The 15,182-nt window shown below is 39.9% G+C and overlaps 1 protein-coding gene across 3 annotated transcripts in view; it reads left to right on the plus strand.

Moving 5' to 3' along the window:
• Window positions 1–15,182, plus strand: part of FOCAD (focadhesin) — a 200,530-nt gene that overhangs the window by 78,391 nt on the left and 106,957 nt on the right. For all 3 annotated transcript variants that reach the window (XM_048849366.2, XM_048849367.2, XM_048849368.2), the window contains 3 exons: window positions 9,835–9,939; window positions 10,357–10,458; window positions 13,364–13,494. In XM_048849366.2, coding sequence (XP_048705323.2) covers window positions 9,835–9,939; window positions 10,357–10,458; window positions 13,364–13,494 — 338 coding nt within the window. The remainder of the gene's footprint in view (window positions 1–9,834; window positions 9,940–10,356; window positions 10,459–13,363; window positions 13,495–15,182) is intronic.

The following is a 15,182-nucleotide window of genomic DNA, read 5'->3' on the forward strand; positions in this document are numbered from 1 at the left end:
CAAGTGCTTAATGTTTCTCATAGAGCTTCAGACAATATTTCAACAGCTACTAACAAAAAAAATAATTTACTATGGGGGACAATAATTGTTACAGAACACCATGCAGTCTTCTCAAATTCAGACCACACAGATAATGAGCTGATATTGAACACATCAGATAATGAGGTAATACAGACCCTCGATCTCAAAGTCAGCTTCTGCTAACCACTGCAGAGAGAGGATGGGACTGAGGAAATGTCCGTTCTGAATTTCCTTTTTTCAGTTTTTCATAGCTTTCCCAAACAAATCCCTTTGTGGCTGAAATTGTCCAGGCCTGGTATCATCCCAAAGATTTATTTTCACAAACACTTTCTGTGGCACGCCTGCAGAGTCAATAGATGAAATCCTGGCCCCATTAAAGTCAAAGGGAGTTTTGCCACTAATGTCAGTGAAGGCAGGATTTCACTCTCAGCTCTGCAGGACTGCAATTTTTATCAAATCAAGGAGCTTTCAAGCTCTGTTGTCACAGCTAGTGGATCTTGTAAACTCTCAAGGCCACGGGACCTAGGATCTTTCTCTCTAATTTTTTTCTTCTTTACATAACAAGAAAATTAAATGCAAAAAAGTCTAGTTTTGATGGAATTTTCTGGTTACAAAATTAAACTGTCAAAAGTCAAGACATTCCAAAAAGTTAACACTGGAAATGTAACTCATCCACACTGTGTATGTATATAATGTCCCTTCTTCTTCATTTCCTTGCTACATGTAATCTTTAGATTATCACATATGTGAAAAGGATAGGATATGTGTTGTGACCCAATTAATCATGTGGAAGCAGTCTAATTTCTAGAGTAACCTATCTTTTCATTGCTTGTTTTTTCTTATAATTGAGGTAGTAATACATTTGCTGCTTTTAATTGATCACAAAGCTAAGACATCTTAAGACCAAAAAGAAACGAAGGGGTGGAGGAGAGGCATGATTGGCTTAAAGAATGCTGCATTTTCAAGCAGTGATATACACTTGTCATTAATTTCACCTAAGAGGGCCAAAACTATAAAAAAATCATTGTTAGAAACCCAGACAAATTTTTGACTTTGAAGAATTTTTCAGTCCCCCCCTCCAAAAAAAAAAAATATGTAGATTGTCTGATCACTAGAAGTGAATATCTTATTATTATTGTCTAGAAAACAGGATCTGTAAGTGTAAGGTGATAAGAGATAAACGGTCCTATTAGAGTGCGGCTTAGTTTATAAACTTCATTTTTCATAGAATCATAGAAATGTAGGACTGGAAGGGACCTGAAGAGTTCATCTAATTCAGCCCCCTGCACTGAAATGGGACCAAGTATATTTAGTATACCACAACAGGTGTTTGTTGAACCTTTTTTTAAAAAACCTGCAATAACAGGGATTCCACAACCTCTCTTGGAATCATATTTCAGTGCTTAGCTAGACTTAGAAAGTTCTTCCTAATATCTAACTTAAATCTCCCGTGCTGCAGATTAAGGCCATTATTTCTTGTCTTACCTTCCATGGACATGGGGAACAATTGATCACTGTCATCTATGGAACAGCCCATAATATATTTGAGGACTTATCAGGTCTCCTCTGCTCCCTCAGTCTTCCTTTCTCAAGACTAAACATGCCCAGTTTTTTAAACCTTTCCTCACAGGTCAGGTTTTCTTTGATCATTTTTGTAGTTCTGCTCTGGACTCTCTCCAGTTTGTTCAAATCTTCCGTAAAGTGTGTTGCCCAAAACTGGACACACTGTTCCAGCTGAGGCCTCACCAGTCCAAGTAGAGTGGGAGAGTTACCTCCCATGTCTTGCATATGACAGTCGTGTTAAAAAAACCAAACAGAATCATATTAACCTTTTTTGCAACTACATCACTTTGTCTCATATTTAATTTGTTGATCCATTATAAACCTCAGATCCTTTTCAGCTGTACTACTGCCTAGTCAAGTATTCCCCATTTTATATATGTGCATTTGATTTTTCCTTCTTACGTGTAGTGCTTTGCACTTGCCTTTCTTGAATTTCATCTTGACAATTTCAGACCAATTCTCCAGTTTGTCAGGGTTGTTTTGAGTTCTAATTCTGTACTCCAAAATGCTAGCAAATCCTCTGACCTTAGTGTCTTGCTAATTGAGTAAGCACATTGTTTACTCTATTATCCACGTTAATGAAAATATTGAATGGTATCAGACCAAGAACAGACTTCTGTGGGACCCCATTAGATATGTCCTCCCAATTTGACAGCAAACCATTGATAAATACTCTGAGTATGGTTTTTCAACCAATTATGTGATCTTGGAACTGTTAACAATTATTTTCGACAACTCATGGAGGATGGTGAAATCCCAGAAGAAGGTTCAGGTTTTCTTGTTTTCACACTCCTAATTTTTTCTTACCTTAAGTTTTGTATTAATAAACTCTGAAAGCTGTTATGCTAAGAGAGAACCCTTTATCCAGATAAGTAAAATTTTAGTTCTCAATTTTTTGCCAGTAAAAAGACTATTTTAAGAAATGCTGAGAAAATGAATGAATGGAAGTATGAGTGATGTAAGAAATAATAACGATCTTTGTAGGTCATTGATCACATCCAAAATTTGTAGTGATTTAGAGGAATTGTTCCATCTGTACCCCCACAGAGAAGGGGGGCCAAAACTGCACCCGTGGAGTGATCTCTTGTTGTTCACATGAGCTTCACATTTTTGGAGTATGTGTGTTGCAGTTTGGTGAGATATATTGTTACAAGTCTGCCAGTAAGAGAGAGAGAGGATTTACTAGGCTGGCCAAACATCAAGCTTGTTCACTCTCAATCTGGATTGGACTGTGAGACTTGTGGTCCCCTGATTTTCTCAGAAGGCTTCTAGGAGTGAACTGGATTACAACCTTAAAGATCCAGGTAAATATGCAAGAAGGTGCAATTCTTCCAGGGCACCACAATACCAAGAAGGGCTTCTGCCTCTCCTTCCCCTAGGAAGGAGGAGACCAAGACTACAATAGAGCCATCCTGTTCTCAAAGTAACCTTTTCCCCCCTCTTTTTTTTGGTAATCTATCTGGCAGGGATGCCTGATTTTTTCCCCCTCTAGCACTGTGTGTGTGTGTGTGTGTGTGTGAGAGAGAGAGAGGTGCGGGGTGTGTGTGCGCGAGCTTGTGAGTGTTTAAGAAATAGCACAGGCTTGTTCAAGTTTTGAGTAAATACTATCCTAAATCACTTTGTGTCACCATGGGTTATAAAAGAATGTTTCCAGAAACTACTCTGTCCTAAAAAGGAATGTTAGATGTGGTTAGTCACTCTGTATCGCAGTTCTAGATACATTGGGGAGGGAGGGGAAGTTAATCCTAGATGTCACCTTGTAATAGCGACCTTGAAGGAGTTTAAGTACTGCTTTATAAGGCTGAGAAGTAGACTTTGCCTCCTCCTTAGGTCTTCAGGTTTAATATGTGTAGGAATTGATTACATGTTATGTTAACGTCATGATTTAAATCTTGATTGGGGTCATCCAATGATTTAGTCAGTTGCTGATTTTATCCCATATTGTCAGCTTGATTTGTTAACTCAATTCCAGTTGTTATAGTTACAGTTGTACTGTTTTATCCTTAATTAGTTAGTAAGATATGTAATAGTTAGTTTTAGCAAGAATATTAATTGATTTTAAGTTTGTCTTTTCATTAATTTGTAATAAAACCAATAAAAATCATAAGGCTGGGTTTTCTTTCAAAATTACAAGGGTCACAAAACTCTTCCCAAGGTCCTGGGCTATTTAGCTGCCTATGAGCTACTTAGGTCTATCCCTAAATTAGTATTTATGTCTCTCACAACAACCATATTTTCATAATAAAAAATTGGGACACTTGCACAACATGTTATAAGGTTGTGAACTAATCATATAAAAAGACAAAAGTGCACTTTAAAAATTATATATGTATGCATGTATGCAAGTGCTGGTGTTACTACCTCCAGTTTCTGACTCAGCGGTGGCTCATGCATATTTCTTTATTTTGAACAGAAGAACAGCTTTGATAATATCTGCTCATTTGACTTTTCTCTCCAAATTTTGTTCATTACACTGAACAGTTGTTCCATGGGACTTTTTATTCCTGCTATACATGGAGCAAGTTCTGATCACTATAATATGATGCCCTGAACAAACATTTTGTAATTTCAAAACCAAAATCAGGGTGTTTCATGATGATATGAGAAGCCAGGACTATATTGGTAAAGTTGGGATTTATAGTCCCCTTATATAAGAAGTAATGAATATTTCATGTCTGAATTAGAAGTGAAATAAATTTGTTTGATGCCTTGGTCTTAATCTGCAAAGCTATCAAGGGATCAGGACTATACTACATCAGATTCCATTTATGACTCTTCTGGGCAGCTGCACTCTTCCAGATCAGTGCAGCTAACTAGGTCAAAGTTTTCTGAGTACTGGAGATAGAGCATTTTTGCCTAAGGACTCAACTTTTGGAATGAATATCAAATGAAACCAAAGTCTTGCTGTTTATGGAGTGCACTACAAGGCTCATTGATTTTTCAAAGCCTTTCATCTATAACTGTTAGGGACTGGCACATCTGCGTCTGTGCCTAATGCTTGGTGTGGGAGTCAAGCCTAGTACTGTCAGCAGATGTCGGGAACCCCCACTCAGAAGCCAGGTGCCAAAGCCAAGGGTCAAAAGTCAGGAATCTCAACTGGGTTACCTGGAGTGAGACAAGGCAGGAACACAGGGTGGGACCAATGCTGGGAATGAGCAGGTGCAGGAGCTATCGCAGCAGTGGGCAAATGCTTTGAGCAGCCAGTGCCCTGCTGCTGATTTTAAGAGAAGAGCTGCTAATCCTCTCAACCAGTCAGGCATCTTGGCCAATCAAGAGGCTCAAACGGGGCCCAACGGCACTTGTTAGACTGCCTGGGGTTAAGCTAGCAGATACGCAGGCTAGAAGTTAGTCCTTACTTCTGACCATAACATAACGGGGTTATTAATATAGGGAGAGGAGGAAAAAACCCTAGAAGAACACCTAAGAAAGGCAAAGAGCTGAATCCACTTTGAAGTCTGCCATGGAGAGGAGTTTGCAAATCTAAATTATCTGTTCAGAACCCAGATGCTATGGTGATAAGCATGATAGTAATAACTTAGATAAATAAATTGTCGCATTGAAACGTTTTAAAAAGCATTAAACATTTCTATTGATATCTTTTGTAATTGCTAGTTTTATAAATCCTCTGTTTTGGGCTTCATCATCGTCACGGGAATTCCCAAAGTGATGTAGCCTCCTTGCAGATTATGCACCACCCAGATCAATCTCTAGTTAGATCTTCAAGGGGTCTAGCTGGATATTCAAGCTTTTGGAGACCACATGATCGCCAGCCATTTAGCAGCAAACATGTTTCACGCTTCATTGGTCTTCCATCCTAATATGTCTTTACCAGGAACACCACTGAAACTGAACCAGTGATGATGGAGGCAGTTGTTGGGTTATGTTTCAATTATCCTCATTTCTGATCTTCTCCTGCCATTTGATATGGAGCAGCTGATGAAGACAAGAATCAAAAATGTCACTGTGGTGCACTTCAGTCTTCCTCAACACTCATGTTTCACTGACTTACATTAGAGTTGGTATAACTGTGTGGATCTATGGATCCACAGCTTTGTAACAAGCTTATTGTCACGACATCCCCACTGAAGCTGCTGAAGGGCCCAAAACACAACAACTGCTGCTGTACAAGTGTCCATATCTTTCAGGCATCCTCCAGCCTGTGATGCTACCCCATTATTTGACAGTTGCCATCTGCTTGATGTCCCATCCAGACAGGTTAATACTGAGTTGGTTGTAATCTGGAGCTGGAGGCTGCTTGGTGGCAGGGACTTAGTTTTATCTGGATTGTAATGGACCCTTGTTCTCCCGCTCGGAGGGAGGCCACTCATTCAGGTTTCCTTTGGGCTTGTCTGGCCAAGGCAGGAAGCTGCAGAACAGTCTAGGGACCTTGTCTCCCCACCAGCTACAGGGAGCTGGCTTCGGCCAGGAAGGGCTCTGGCCGCCAGCAAGGCAATCACAGTCTATGGAGCTGGTGCAGGCTTGGGCTTGAGGAGGCTCAGACTGCCTGCAAACAAACAGTCTCAAGGCTGGTTTTAGCCTGGGCGGGGCTCAGGCAGCCAGCAAAGCAACAGTCTATAAGGGAGCTGGTAGGGGAGGCTCTTTCTTCGGAGCGGGAGCTTCCCTGCACAGTGTAGGGAGTTGGCCACCCCGGGGTAAGGTGGCAGGGGGAAGCGGGTCCACCCTACTCCACCATGTCCCGGACCAGGGCCCTGGCAGAGGCAGGATTGGCTGCTCCTGTGTCAGTGGGGATACAGCCGCAACACGCCGACTGAGCCACACCTGGCTCCGGAACCAGCTGCTCCGTGGCTGCCCCGGGCCACTTCCTGCTTCTCCAAGTTTGGTACCTCTCACTTCCCGGGCTCCTTGGGTTCCTTGTGGTACACCGCGGCCACTCCTCATCGGGGTCTCCCACTTCTGTGGCTATGGGACAGCCGGGGGTAGGTTCCCCTCCTGGGCACGGCAGTACAGCAGGAGTGTCCTCCTCTGGGGATTCTGCCCCAACTGTGCTACATGGCCTTCCTCTTATACTTTTGGCCCTGCCCCAGCACTTCTGGCGAGAGGGACAGGGCAGGCTAGGCCCTGCCCACCAAGGGGAGTGTAGTGGGCCCTCCCTCTTCCCCTCGGAGGGAGGCCACTCAGCCTCACTACATGGATTAGTAACCAGACTGACGTGCTGTTTCTTGCCCAGTCAGATCAGCCACAGTGATTCACCAGCTGAGATAACAAGCCATCTAACAGCATCTCTTAATGTATCCACCCCTCTAATTTTGTATATGTAGTAGGTCCTATATTGTTTTAAAGGGTTGCGGCCAGGACGTTGTAAACTAATCCATTACCACATTGCTATTCTATTTGCAATTATTTAGTAGATTCATCTGTGTCTTAAAATTTAAAAGTAAAATTTAATATTTAAACATTTGGGTAAAAATTAACCTAAAGTACCAGATTTTCAAGATATAGCCCATATAGAGTCTTGTTTACAGAAGAAATTATCATGCATGTTAAATGGGAGGATGTGAAAATGGAGCCTAAAGAATTAGTTTGTCCCAAATCAACACAGTTCAAGCTTGATATCTGCCTGACTTCCTCCCTCCGCCTGTTCCTTTTTCCTTTCTGGCTTCATTCTTCCCTGCCATCCTCTTCATAGATTAAAATATTTTTTTATTAAAAACACAATTCCTACAAAAATGAAGAGCTCTCCAATTTCTTTATTAATTCTACAGAAGATTGAAAGCACAGAACAAGGAGCGAGGAAAAAAGGACACTTTCAGATTGACATAGCAATCAGAAAGAGAACTGTGTACTATGAAACTTGCATTAAAAATGCCCCTTTGGGTGAAATTCTACTCTTAACGTGCATTTTCTTAAATTCTCAGACTCCTTTATAGTTTCTGCTACATGATAGCATCACAAACCCTTTGTTACATTCACAGCAGAGCTATTGTTATCTCTTAACTTATCTAAGAGTTGCTTTCTTTATTGGTGGTGGGTCATCTTCTTGAAAAGTAGGGGGACAGAAATAATAGTAAAAACTTTGTGAGAGAAAAATCTTAACAAAAGGGACTATTTTTGCTAAGGGATTCCAAATAACTAATTTGAAAGCCTACAAGAGATGTTTTTCAATTTAAATTAAGTTTATAAATATTAAGTCTAGGCCCCCAGATGAAAAATTTGGAGCTGGCTTTAAAATTCTTTAAAAATTGCGGAAGTACAGATCTGTGGCTTGGTTTGATCCATTTATAAAGATAGTGGCAATTTGCAAAACAAATTGCTGGATTTTTTGTTTGGGACCATCTCTGATAATACATAGATATTTGCAACCTGAAGATTATAAAATCCCAGCGCTCACTAGAGAATCTTTTTCCCATTACAAGATCAATGGCTTTCATTTGCTGGGACGGGTCTTTTGTATGCTGTGAGATTTTATCATGTTGTGGAACACTGTGGGATGTAGATAGGTACCAGGAGAAAACTACTGCAGTATTCTGCAGTCATAGTACAGAACACTACATCTTGAATGCATAAAGTGTTGGCCAAACCATACTGAATTTTTTTCAGAGAGGTTTGGGATCTGTTTGACTTACTACTACTTTGAGGGATTTAGGGTTAGGGCTGCTCTGTCTTTTATCTGAGCCTATTTACCCATTGCTAATAAGTATAGGTTTTGGTTTCAGGTTATCCTCATGTTTCCGGCCAACAAAATTGTCCAATCTTGGGTTCATTGAAAAAGTTCTGAGGTTACAGTAATTTTAGGTAAAAGAGAAAATTTGGAACAGTGATCCACTCAAGAAGCAAATACTAAGACCGAAATGGAGAGCTCTGTGTACTCCAGTGACAGTATAATGAAAATAATTGTTTAAAAGCCAAAAGACTTGGAAATAATCAAATCCACATATTACAAAATACTGAATTTCCTAACGTGCCTTACTGCTCTAGGAGAATGATGGGATCCCCTGATGCAGGTTGTTTCATGAAAGGCTAACTCCTATGGTTAAATATAAGACAGTATTTTATCTGATATCTGAAGGAAAGGGGAACTTAGGGTTAAGTAACATTCCTTTTTCTTCATTGTCACTTTGTGGGGGCAATATTTAGAGAATGCTACCAGACATTTGAAAATGCAGTAAATCATGTTGTAAACTCATACATGCTGAGAGTTGTGATACAGGGTCATGGGTCATGAGAATTCTGGTAGAATGACAGAATCAAATTTCAGTTTTTTCTTCATTGACATGGTATGTGGATTTTTCTGATGTATCTTCTGTTTCTTTCAATGGAAGTTTGGAATGAAAGTTTCAAACTAAAATCAATTTGTTATTCAAGCTAGATAAAGAGAAATTGAGAACTTTTCTATGGGTTCCACTAGATCTGTGCACTCAAGAGGTTGAGGCCATTTTATTGTAAGCAAACAATGAGAAGACTTTAAATTTTTACTTGTGCCCAACAAGACTGAAAATTTGTGTTAATTGTTATGAAAACAATGAAATATAAACTGGTGACCCTTAAGCTTGCTAATTTTGATTTAAATAAATTGCTACCCTCACCTCCGTATTTTCGGTATTCCGTATACTTCTACGTTCTGAATATGAAGAATATTTTAAATACTCTAAGGCCTCAGCAAGTTTTCAAGACTGACCTGTGTGAAGTGTTGTACTATGCGGTATAACAAAGGTTATGCTTTCAACTAAGCTTTGCTTCTGGAAGTGAGGTGGTGTAGCTGAGGAGCATTCTTGTCCAATGGTTAGATCATGAGACTGGGAATTGAAATTTGGCTTTAGTTCTTGCTGCTTTCTTGCCATGTGACCGTGAGCATATAATTTAACCTCTCAGTAATTCAATTTTACCATCCGTAAAATTAGGCTAATCTACTACTTATTCACTCATCAACCTGTGTAAGTCTTTTAAAGATCTATGGATGAAAATGGCTGTGTAAGAGTTGCTTGTGATTCTTACTGTTTTTATTAGCCTAACATTTATTGCCAATAGTTTGATTTTTTTCCCCATTAAGTCAGCTGAGGGTACAGGACTTGTAGGTTCCAAGAGGGCAACTAAAAAAAGCTCCAAATGAATCCTACGAAGAGTCAGTTTTTTAATTCCACTCCCCTTATTTTAACGCAAGAAGAGTGTTGGGGTGCATGTTCACTCGGATTTATTTTTGGTCTTTACATAGTCTGTTAACCATGTCATGACAATTGGCTTCTTTCATACAAGTGGGGTTTGTATGTATTACATGTTCTCCATTTATTTTAGGTCCCAAATCTAATCCCAGTTCTGATGTTTAAGTTGGGGAGGCCACTGGAGCCTTTTTTGTACCGGGACATTTTATATACTTTGCCTTCTCTGGGTGTACACAAGGTCAGTATGAATAGAAATCATACTTCATCCAAAAATGATTTTTAATAAAGGGAATTTTGTATTAGTAAGTCACTAGTTACATTGAATGAGTGAATGTAGACATGGATATGCATAACTTGCTTAAAATTATAAGTGATTTGTGAGTTTCTGCATAACTTGTTACTTAATATTTATGATGGGAATATGACAACTAATTTTAAGGGATGAATTATGTATTGTGCTTTAACTATCTATAGTGTATTTGTATATCTCATGAAAATGTTTTTTAGGATCATTATGCACCAAAATCTGTTAGAAAATGACTCCCCATTTCTTTTTGATGCTGCCGTGGCCTTTGAGATATTTGACACAAATGAAGCACCTCCTTGTTCATCGATATTAAAATAACAAATGCATGTGGTGAAAAATCTCTTTCAGGTCTGCATCGCTCAGATTCTGCATGTGATACAGGTGCTGGGGAGCACGCCAAAGCTTAGACCTATTACTTTACGCTTGATGACGTCCTTATGGGAGAAGCAGGTTAGAAAAAAGTTGTGCAGTCTGTAATGTTTTGGAAATCATCCATACCAATAAAGGGTTCTTTCACTGTCTGCCTTATAAGTTTGGGTGCTTAATGCCATGCTGCTATGGCTCAGAGCCTTGACACCAGTAGCCAGCCTGTAAACATAAAAGTCTCGCTCTGGCTTCCGCCAGCCTAGTTATTCCTTGCAGGGTGACCTCAACAACACTTCTGGTCCCAAGTCTCCCTAAGTTTATCTACGCCTAGTTCTTAACTACCAGACACTTGGACTTTCCCCCTCTGGTTTTTCACCCCCGAAGGAGTGAAACCCTCCCCAGTTATCCATTCACTTTGGTACATACACAACACACAGTTTACACAATAGAGATCTGCTTGGGGTAAAAAGAAACAAAAGGTTAATTTCATAGAAAAATCACGGACTCAAGATGAAATAGCAAGGTAAACAAACACATATAAGTTACATAGAAAATAAACATAAAGATGCAACTTCAAGATTTGCACTTCTATATTAGATAAATTCCCCTTTCTAATAAGTGTTACCTATTGCCTTCTAACAGCTTCTCAGCATGCCCCTGTCATAGAGGGGATCCAGCACTCAAAGGACTGCACCTCGTGTAGATACTGGCGTTCAGTTTCTGGATGCCAAACCTCCGACACAAGCTTGCTTTAAAAAGGCCTGTTGTTTTCTCTCTTGTTCGTCAGAGTGGGGGAAACTGCTTCCTTTCATACTTTTCCAAGGCTGGGGTTTTCTTTCAGTTTCAATGCCTTTCCATTAATTTTAATGGTCTATCATTTGCCTTTTCCTGGGTTGTACAATGTTTGGTGCTTGGAGCAAATCTTGTCTGGTTGGGGAGGCAGCCCCTCCCTGCCTGTTGTGAGGAAGCGCTGAATGTTGCAGCACAAATTATGAGCATAGTTTTTTTTATCTACACAACTACATAAATTCATTACTACAGTTTATATGCATATCTCATAATGACCATCATGTTCAGAACATTACAAGCTTTCATAAAAGACCGTACCTGACACATTTTATAATCAATAACATTGTATCCAACCAGTTGATTCTATTGTTTATTCTTTGGGGGTTCAACACCCTCTCCCCGTTGGGATGTTGTCACATTTCAGGGTACAATCCACACCAGTGAGGGGTTGTCACTGCCTGCTCTGCAACCTGGGGTGCCACACAATGCTTTCCTGGTGTAGCTCCAAGCCTGGGCCGCTCACAAACAGCCTACCAGCATGGGTCACATGGGTCACAAGCCTGTGTATAGCTATAGCTTTGGTCCAGCAACTCTTACTCCAGCAGCCTGTCAGCAACACACCAGCCAAAATCTGCCTTCCACCAGCCTTGGTTACTACTTCCAGGGTGACCACAACATCCTCCCAGTCCCGAATTTTTGCAAAAACATGTGTTCAGCTCTGTCCAGCTCCCTCCTGGGTAGCTCAGATATTATAGGTTCATTGCCCTTGTAAACGGTCAATATTTGACAGTTCTGCTACATTAAATGGAGTTACCAAGCAATTTAGTTTAAACACAGCACTGGATTAGTTTATATTAAAAAAACAAGTTTATTTAATGACAGAGAGATTTTAAATGAGCACAAGTATAATGTATTAAAGTCAGAAATGGTTACAAGAGAACTAAAGGTAAAATGCTTTCTGGTTGCTAAAACTTAACAAGCTAGGCTTGGTTCAAGGTAAAATCCTTTCCACAGGTTCTCAGCAACATTGCTGATCAAGTTCTCAGGTCAGGAGCTCCCCCAAACTCAAAGGGCTGGTTCCTTTGTCCCCTTAGGTGAAAGAGGGAGAGATAGAGGGAGAGATTGGGAAAGATGCCTTTGGGTATTTTTGCCCCTCACGTGGATGGGCCACTCACCCTTTGAAGTGGATTATTCTGAGGCTTACGCCTCAAAGCAAGTTTATTCAAACAGTAAAGAAGGCATCCTGGAGTCTGGTGGTGAAAGTGGCTCCATGCTCTTTCTTCTCCACTATGCTGAAATGCAGATTTGCCCTGTCTCCTGCCATTTACCTCTCTTGTTGTCTCAAAGACCCAGTTACTACTTGTGTAAATTGAGGTAAACGCACATTCCTTTATTTAGGATCGACATTCTTAACAACTTTTGCCTAGTCAGGGCTGTGTGGTTTGAATATAGGGAAACATTATCATATAGGGGAATTTACCTATAATGTTGCTACATACATTTCATCATGATGATTTTGATGAGCAAGTTACTAGTTTTCAAATGATACTTCACAAGGCATATTTGCAGAAAGATTATTGCAGTGTTGGGTAGGGTGTGGATACAGGGCTGCTTTCGGTCACAGGTGTCTGGTTCCCGCTTGTCACACAGTCTCCCAAAGATAAACTACAGTGGATATTGTTTTACATGCTTTCCCCTAGTAGGGAAAGTACATAATTTTGAATGATTGATTATACTAGTGCCTGATTATTAGCTGTGGAAAGCAAATTGTGTCAGTGATGCATTTATTAATTCTGATGTATTGAACAGCATCTACAGTTGGTCTTTCATGGAGCCTGTTATGCATCTCATTGAGTCTTGGAATGAAATTATGAAATAATTTTGTTTATGAAAGATGTATTTATACTACTTTACTCTGATGCTTTCAATGCATTACGCAATGAGTGATAAGTCGTTTCTATTTGGTTGCATGTTAATAGATTACTTTTTAGTTTATGGGGAAAAATGTATAGATTCTGTGCAAAGAAGCCACTTAAATCACAGCACAGTATTCTTCTCCACTGATGAACCAAAATGCAATGTGATTTGCAATGTAAATGTTCCTTTAGAAGCTGTGTAAAGGCTTTAGCAGCATAAAATCATGTCACCAACTTTTAGAAACTTCTTTATATATTTTAAAGATTAAATGTTTTTTTTCTAGGATCGGGTTTACCCAGAACTGCAGAGGTTCATGGCAATGTCCGATATGCCCTCTTTGTCCATTGGGAAGGATACTCTGTGGGAAAAGGTGATAGCTAAAGCTGCTTCCATCAGAGATATATGCAGGCAGAGGTAAGAATGAGTGTTCGTTATCCAACTTAGAGAAGGTGCAGGGTGTTTAAAGGAAAGCTGTGCTGGTCACTTCTGATGAACCTGTTACCTTAATTGAGGGGCTTATGGTTTTTGATGGGGGCTGTAATAAATACACATTGTCTTAGGCAATACTTCAGAAGCTAGTAAGTATAATGTGTATACATGTATTTTTAATATGAACAGAATGGGACTATATGAAGGCCTGATAGGAAGCACATATAAATAAAACACAGTGCTTCCTATCAGGGTTTACAAAGGAATTCTGCTTTTTCAGGCCTTTCTGTGACAGAGTTTAAGTGAGACATCCCATTTGTGCAAAATTTACTTGGCGTCCACAATGGAAGAGCCAGAATCATACCACATGGATTCAACTTTGTGTTTTGTCCACTGTTAATATGCTGATATAGAACCACTGTTTGAATGTTGTCTTAGATATGGAAATGAATGAGCCATGCAGCTAGCTGACACCCCAACTGTCCTCTTGGACATCAGGAGTTATGTCTACACAGCATATTAAGGCCAGGCTCCATCTCAGGTTTGACCCCAACCTCCCCTTCCATCCACACACAAATCAGTCTGACTTGTTGAGCTTACTCTGAGGACCATAACTTCTGCATTTCCTGATTGAGTGGACAAAATTATAATCCTAACATATTAATGTAAGTTTTTGTATTTAATTTGTTATTTTTTCTAAAGGAAAAAACCCTCTGTTCTAATTTAACTGTATACTTTAATGTCTGCATAATCAGCGCTGTACATGGGAGTTATGTACTGAAGAGTGACTATATTAAAAAGGCTCCTTCTTATTCATTCCTACTCCATATGTAAATTTTGAGACATAGCTGCTTACTTTATTGACTGAAAAAAGTTTTTAGTACTTCTGATTCTTGGTTGCACTGAAGAGCCAGCACATCTCTGGAGGGTGAGATGGATTTTATTTTGGCTCATGCATTGTCAATCAAATAATGAACTAAATTCTGATTGTAGAATCTTTAGCTTGGTGTTTCATCATAAGCCAGAGGGATCCCATTTTTACTGTCAGGTTCCAGGTTTTGATGGCAGGGCTGACAGTTTTTAATTTGTAAATTGAGACCATTTGATGTAGAGTTATTGAGATACAAACATAGAACCTCCACAATGCCATTTTTATAAAGTCACATTTCAGAGCTGAACCACTTTCTCTGTTCAGATTCTTAAACCATGTGAAATTCAGTCTACACATTTAAAGTAGCAGAGAAAGGCATAACAAGAACTGATGGCTGGAAACTAAAGCCAGACAAATTCAGATTAGAAATAAAACACGCATTTTTAACAGGGAGGGAGATTAACCATTGGAACAAACTACCAAGTGAATTTTAGGTTCCCTTGATGTCTTCAGTCCAAGACCAGATGCCTTTCTGGAAAATATGCTGTAGTCAAACACAAGTTATTGGGCTCAGAACAGGGGTAACCGGGCGTATGTCTACCTGAGCACAGACCCAGGGTGGGCTTGGACTCAGGTGGCTAGCCTATGCCACTGCTGCGTTTTCCATGGTGCTATTTTTAGTGTGCCAGCTCAAGCTGACCTAGTGCACATCTGTCTACCTGCGATGGGAATCACACCTCTCCGCTGTAGTGTAGACATACCCCGGGTGAAATTCTGTGGCCTGTGTTATGCTGGAGATCAG

Source organism: Caretta caretta, chromosome 5, assembly GCF_965140235.1.
Source record: "Caretta caretta isolate rCarCar2 chromosome 5, rCarCar1.hap1, whole genome shotgun sequence".
NCBI lineage: Eukaryota > Metazoa > Chordata > Testudines > Cheloniidae > Caretta > Caretta caretta.